General features: G+C 36.5%; 1 protein-coding gene across 9 annotated transcripts in view; it reads right to left on the bottom strand.

Moving 5' to 3' along the window:
- Nucleotides 1-7,618, bottom strand: part of ANKS1B (ankyrin repeat and sterile alpha motif domain containing 1B) — a 1,095,863-nt gene that overhangs the window by 39,403 nt on the left and 1,048,842 nt on the right. For all 9 annotated transcript variants that reach the window (XM_019515011.1, XM_019515009.1, XM_019515010.1 and 6 more), the window contains one exon: nucleotides 5,599-5,670. In XM_019515011.1, coding sequence (XP_019370556.1) covers nucleotides 5,599-5,670 — 72 coding nt within the window. The remainder of the gene's footprint in view (nucleotides 1-5,598; nucleotides 5,671-7,618) is intronic.

The following is a 7,618-nucleotide window of genomic DNA, read 5'->3' as shown; positions in this document are numbered from 1 at the left end:
TCAGGTCCCTTCCGACCCTAGAAACTATGAAACTATGGGAAGTTGAGGCCTTTATTATGCCAACGTGGACAGCAACAGCTCTGTCACAAAGAAGATGGTATTTAAGCAGGGGCTATAAAAGGCCATATTGTGTTAAAAAGAGGCTTAGTCTTCTCAGACAAAATAATTTGCTTAAACTAGAGAGCAACTACTTTGTTTACTTTGCTTAAGTCTCTATCTAGAAAGAAAACTTATCAAAAGCTATTTATGGTAAAAAACCAGAGCTGAAGACTATGAAAATAATCCATTTCCAGCTAAAGGATGGTTGAGACAAACTGAAACATGGGAAATACGCAGCCATTTTTATGCTCCTAGTGAAAAGCCTGTGGAAGAGTGGAGCAGTCTCTAGGCATCCACTGTGGACTGTGCATGTGGACAATCACTAAAAGGAGAACTGTTTTAAAGGATAAAGGCTACAATGCATTCTTTCCTTGTATTTCCTTGAAATGGTGGCCTGGGGTCTTGCAATATAGAACCAACTGCAGTATAAGAGTCAATATAACTACACAAAAAGCAGATTGTTGAAGTTATACTGTATCAGCAAAAATAAAAAGAATTATAGTTTTTGAAATAAGCAGACAAATTATTCCATTCTGAAACGTCAAATACCTTTTGTATTCACATCAGGCATAACAACGTTGGCAGAAATTAGACTATTTCACTTTATACCTGCTGGTATTTGGAATTACTTCATTTTTATATTAGATATTAGCTATAATGAGAGGTCTATTCCTGTCAATAGAATAATAATAAATATTACATATCTAAAATGTGACCTACACTTAATGATCTTTTAAATATAAATAACGCAAAACACTTCAGTTACCATATTTATTCAAGTCCAAGACAAAAGTTTCCCCCAGTGGTCTGGGGGAGCAAAACAGGTACAGGCAAGGGGCATGGGACAATGGATGGGGGTTTGGCCCCTCATCGCTTGCTGTTGCTCTACTTGCCACAACAGTGGGAGGGGATAAATATAAAGACAACTGTCTACTACTTAGATTCTATACATGGAAAATTATAACAAATATAATATTCCATGTATAAAATCTAATTATTGGATGGGCTGTCATAAATTCAAAGTAGACTTGGTATCAGGTAAATATGGTAATTCTTGAAAAGCTGTGTACGTATCTGCCATCTAATGTGATAAATGCTGGGTATTATTTATTGTATTTGAGCACCAATTTAAGCTGCAAACTGCTTTTCTGCTCATGGGTTTTTTTCCCATACTTATAGCTTTTGCTTGAGCCAGAACAAAGTTCACCTCAGAGACATATTTTGCAAAAGCCAATTTAATTAGCCTGAGATGAGCACTTTAAATTGGTATCTGACAAGTGCTGCTCCTTTGCCACAAGTTGTCAAATATGATTTTTATTAGTTTTGCTTTACCTTAGCCCTATAAAGATGTGAATAGTGTACCTGCAGAGGCTTCAAATGGGTCCTGCTATAAATTAGATAAAGTTACAGATCCCACATTTCAAGCAATAGAATCATTAAATCTTTCATGGTGGAGCACACAGAGAGGGGTAGATAGGGAATGCTTTGCTATGGGCTTTTTCAGCACATTGCGTAATCTCATCTCTTCTCCCTGCTCTCGGAATCAGCTGGAAGATACCAGGGAAGTCTTCACTATCCCCACCCCCCCATATAAAGGTGAAAAGTTGGGTAAGGAGGAGGAAAATATTTGGACCTTAATAAAGAGGAGTCTCAGTTGTCGCAAGCAGGACAAACACTCTTCTGCTTATCCTTCTCTTTGGAGGTGTGAGGACTAAACCATAAAACAGCTGATTAGCACAGTGCTGTCCCTAAGCTCACACAGCTACACTCTTCTAACCCCAAAGTTTGTGTGCTACGATTCTTGAGTTTTGGGGGTCTCTATACAGTTTCACCTTGCATTATTTGATGCCAGTGCATTAAAGCATTTAAACACATGCTGTGATGAGCTGCTGGTTCAGGATCCTAGAACCTTGATTTGCCACACACAGATAGAGCTTCATGACGCCCAGAGGCACTGGAATCGAAAGGATATATCTTCTTGCAAATGTCCCCAAATACTCCAAGGGTTTGTTTGGTTACCATCTGTGTAATTAGTTGTGCATCTTTAGGGCTTTACAAGTACTGGCAGTGAAGTAGCCTAATTTGCTGATATGTCCATAGTGGTAATAAGAATAACACAGTCCTCTTTGGCTGGTCAGTATTCAAGAAATGTGGACGGGTGTACACCAAAACACAGCCCAAGGTAGAAAATTGGAGTTTTCCCCATTCCAGCTGGACCTCTCCCCCACCAGTTTATTCTTTCTTCCAATTCCAACACAGATTTGAAACAAAGGGAAATGCATCTGATCTAAGGGGGCACGTTTTAATATTTCCCACTCTATGCTAGAGATAAAGGTCCTTAACTTCTTGGATGTATCTCTCAAGTATAATTAATAAAACAAACCTGGGCCAGGACAGTAAGATTTAATCTCCAAGTATCAAAAGGTCACCTTATAGCAGGTGGAGGATAGAGATAAGGAGGCCATGCTAGGGTCTGCAGAGGGAGGGAGAGATGTTTAAGAAGAGACAGCTGAAAACAAACAGAAAACCATAAAAATAAATTCAGTCCTGGAGTGCAAACTATGTGAACAAGAGAAAAAAAAAGTATAATCCATCTCTTGGGTGCAGTTCTTGCCAAACAGCTATAATTCTGGGTGAGTGCAAGAACTGTGATAAGCTCTCAGAAGCAAGTAAATCTGAGATATGGGTGAGAATAACAAAATGTATAACCTTGAGGGTCATGTTGAGATCACTTCTTGAAGTATCTGTACAGTTTTCCCAACCAAATCCTCTATGTGACTGATTGTAGTATTGTATAAAATTGGGAAGAACTATGAGTGATCAAGAAGGGGAAACCACAAGAACAAAATATCGAGTATTTGTGATCCCTCTTCCACTTAAACAATAAGAGGGAGTTTTAACATCTTTGGGCCTGTTAGGGGTTGTGATGTTCCCTCCAACCACATTGAGGACTAGAAACCCAAGACACAAAAAAACACACTAAAAGCAACACTCCAGCCCTGGCAGGGGTTAGATTACACTACTTGAAAATGGTTTATTTCCATTCCTAATTTTCTTGAGTCTATGAAGGATTAAGGAAGAACAAGATACTTTTCTTTTTGATGGGTCCCTTTCAGCCTCGTGCATCTACTGACAGGAAGTTAACATTCATCAAGGGTGTACTAAAACTACTTTCAACAGAATAAGGTCAAAGGTATGTACTGAAAGACAAACTAACAAGAATTCTTGGCACCTAATTTTCACAGATCCTTCTCTGGAAACAAGATCTGACAGACTCCAAGAAGAGCACCTAATACTTGTTTCATTTATAGCACAAACTTTAGCAAGTTCTAAACTTTAGGAATGTAAAAAGAAAAATATGAGTTAAGATAATGGGCCAAATTTTGCTCTCCGTTACCCTGGTGCAATCTTTCTGAGTTTAATGAGATTGAACCAGTGAGCAGAGCTCTGTACCTGATGAGCAATCAAATAATACATTAAATTTCACATTTTTAGTCCATTTAAATTAAGGCAAAAATAAATTATAATAAAGCTGTAGTGCCAAAGCAAACTTAATGAGCCATAAAATACAGTAATGCACATAAGTAATTAAGCATCTTGGGAACTAAGGACAACTTTGGACAATTTGTCCTCTTAATTCAGAGATACCAACATTCAGCGTATCTAATGAAGGGAGAAATGTTCGGAACACTGCATGCTATTTCCTCACTGAAAGACATTCAGACCAAAGCAATGATCTTCTCCCATTAAGTCCATGAGCTTTTTTTGCCACTGACTTTAACAGAATTAAGACAAAACTAAAGAAGTAAGCAGAATAGATTAAATCCTAAACAGAGAATCAGTATTTTTATGAAAATGGTCCTTGCAAAAGAAAAGTAAAAGAAAAAACAGAAAATAAGGATGCTAACTTAAATTATTTTTAAATGGAATATTTATAGCGATACTAGTTTTAAACACAACAGAATAATATTTAATTGTATTAAGCTTTGTAACAATATAATTTTTTCAGTCTTATGGGAAATCTGAAATCCTTATTAAGATGATTTTCATAGCACTCATCATCAAGATATACATAAATCTGAATCAAAGCACTGGCACTTTATAAACACTCATCAATTTACAATAGCTTATTTATAACATTTTTTGATGTTGGGTTTCTGAGTTCAATCAGGTGATAATTTATTGAGGAAGTCATGTTACTGAAGTGTCATATTCTGCCCTCAAATATACATAAGCATATTTCTGAAAAATGAAGTGGTTGGTTTGACCTTCCCCATCTCTCTTAAAAACACACACACATTTGTGATCGTAGATCCTTTAAAAGTAGGCCAGTAGTCCATATACCAAAAGTGGTTGTTTTCAAACAAATAGGAATTATTAGTATGCAGTTGGTTGAAAAACCCCCACAAATCTTGTGGCAATTTAGTAAGCATAAATTACTGTCAACCTTAGCTAAAATTGGTTGTGTGGAAGCCTGAGAACTGTAGATGTTTAACCAATGAACAGTTGTCTGACTGCATGACTTTTACACCTTTTCTAACTGCATAACAGACTCAAATGCCAGTTTAGCACTCAAGAGGCATTATGCATGGAAGACATAAGATTAATAAATCAATGTACGTTACATTCATCCATATATGTAATTTTGTCTCTGCATGCAATTACTAGGCAATTATATTTTCCAATTCACTTACCCACTCCAGATTACCACATAAAGGTAAATACAGCCAACTGGAATGTGCTGAGAATAAACTGTTACAACCAGGCAGGTATTCTGTAGCTGGACTGTTTGTATTCCATATTTCTTTCAATATTATGCCTATTTGATCCAGACTAGCTTTCATAATCATTTCTTTAGCAGCCAAAACAAGACACAAGAACTACTCAAACATGCCTTTGTTAGTCTGAAAAAACCTACCAGTTTTTCTGCTAAAGAATAAAACAGCATAAATCTCTTAGGTGTGATCCTATAATTGTGTTAAATCATGAGTAACTTTACTCATGTATGTGATCTTAGGGTGGGATTGCCCATGTGAATATCACTTACAGGCTGAAGTGACTGCAGAATCAGGCTTTATGTTAGGAAATGTACACTAGTGAATACATTACTGTTACTCAACAAGTCAGTTCCAGTTAGTAGGCTAGATCTGCATTGCCATGTGTGAAGCATCAATTCCTTCTTATAGTAATATTAAAAACATTTTTTTCACTAGTAAGTGTCAAGATAAGTTCTAGAAAAAGTACTTTAAAATATGTCTAAAGAATTGAGAGTAAATGTGGCACAAAAATTCCTACATGTAAGTTTTAGACCTGATGTAGGAATCATATCTGCATAAACTTAAGATAAAAGGTAAGAATGGACTTTCTGTTAAATACCAATATGATTTCAAGGGCAGTGAAAAATTATGAATAACAGAGACATAAATATAAAAAGAGGTAACTTTAATTCAGTAATCAGTATTTATCATTGTATTTATGGTTATATATTTACTAACTTACCCTCATCTTTGCACAGGCATCCTGTGTTGATTCTGTGCCTCTTAACTCTTTTACCAGCATAGAACCTAAATACTAAAATAAAAATACATTCAATTTTCTGTAGCTAAAGCAAACCAATCTAGAAAATGTTCCTAAAAATCTGACAAAACCAGGATAGTAACCTAAACATTTTATGATTTTGAAGGTTTTTTACTGTGTACTTCCTACAGAACATAATTTCAAATGGAGGCTGAACTCACAGTCTATGAAGCAGGAACAGAGAGAGAGAATTTATAAATAGCATATGAAAGTTATAAATAGTTTATGTAGTTTGCTACTTTCTTCAACTTAAGAAGAAAGCATTACAGACACTATCTTAAACTGCATCTGATTGTAAGACTGTGCATTTACATTTCTGGCGTCCATTTGCAAAAATCCTCTCACAATAAATAATCATATGGTTTTGGTAGATGATGGCACTGATGCTGAGCTACGTGCACCCAATATTATACATATATAGTTATAATATGTTGCTTCTAGACCTACAATCATAGAGTATTTTTAAAGTCTTTAATTCACACCTGAATTCAAACCTGACAATACACTGAAGTGAAAGAGCCACACACATTTCAGGATAGACAGTTGTAGAGCACTACACACTGAGGATTGTTACACAGTACTTAACAGCTCGGATTGCAAACAAAGTGTTCCCCTTGCAACTGCATAAATATCATGGAGTTTAATTTTATTCAGAAAGGACTGTAAAACTTAAATCCAAGCATACATGTCATTCTCTGGTGGTTCTGAATCAAGTCCCAGTAAGGGCCAGATTTTGTAGATTGAAGTGAATGGGCATTTTGCTACTGACTTCAATGATGGCAAATTAAAAACATTCAAAATGTAGAAAACTTTGAAATGAGTATGTTTAAACAAAAGCAGATAGACTTGCCCAATACCATCCTGTATTTTCTTTGCTGTTACTGTACACCAGCTGTTGGAGGAATATTGGTCTGAGGTGTGCCCTCTTTTCCTATGCTTTAACTCCTGCTAGAGATGAGGCACAATTTTGTCCTTGCTCTCTTCTGAAAGCAAGGCAAGGCTAGCAATCTTTTGATAGTTGCTCCTAAACTTTACAATGGGTGGACACAGTAGACAAAATAAAATTAAAAAAAACCCTTGTCCCTTGCCCATGTTGACCCCAGTACAGAAAAAGAGGTCAACGGAGAGAAATGGAAGACCAGGCTCAGCTTCAAGTATAGAGCAGTAACAGCAGGCTAGTGGTAGAGCAAGTATCTCTCTCACCAGTTGAGGGGCAGAGGCAGTGTCAGGCTTAGCCAGCAAGAAAGCAAAAGGGAAAGGCCCAGCTTTCTATCAAGTGCGTGCATTCAAAGGAAGAGGACAGAAGAATTCTTTGTCTTTGGGTTCTGAGTGTGCAATGAGAAGGTATAAGATATCACCAGTACAGCTGGCTAGGTATCATACAAAATAAATGTGACACCCTTCTAAAAAGTGCCACAGCAACTTGGACTAGCAAAAGCTTTGATGTCAATACTACCTGGAGCTGAGACACTGTGCACATGAAGGATAAGATGAGCACAGATAGCAAAACTTTTCCTGAAAAAGCTGTTATGGTATTAGTAAGCATTATATGGAAAATTATGAAAAATATTAGAAAAACTATGTTTATTGGCTTCTGTCCACTACAAATAGGAAAAGGGGCCACTTGGAATGTTATCACCATTTGTAAGATCTTTGCCCTAGACAATAGACAATGTTAATATTTGACAATGATATGACATGCTGTGCCTCTGACCAAGCAAGTTGATTAGCCTGTGGCATATGGTAGGTAAGAGAAATAGGGCTGTCTGGATTTTACTGTTACCCACAGGATTAAGACCGTTTTCTGGTGGTGTCATTTCTTAGTTCTGATGACTGCAATGGCTGCAACCCATTTGAAAACCAAAATAATATTTCTTATGTTTACATCTTATTGATTAATTTTGTCAATTTTCTGGAGGAGGTGCTTTCATTTCATTAAGGT

Source organism: Gavialis gangeticus, unplaced genomic scaffold (genome assembly GCF_001723915.1).
Source record: "Gavialis gangeticus isolate Ggan-Ray unplaced genomic scaffold, GavGan_comp1, whole genome shotgun sequence".
In the NCBI taxonomy this organism is placed as follows: Eukaryota; Metazoa; Chordata; order Crocodylia; family Gavialidae; genus Gavialis; species Gavialis gangeticus.
This window is presented reverse-complemented; position numbering and strand designations above follow the sequence as displayed.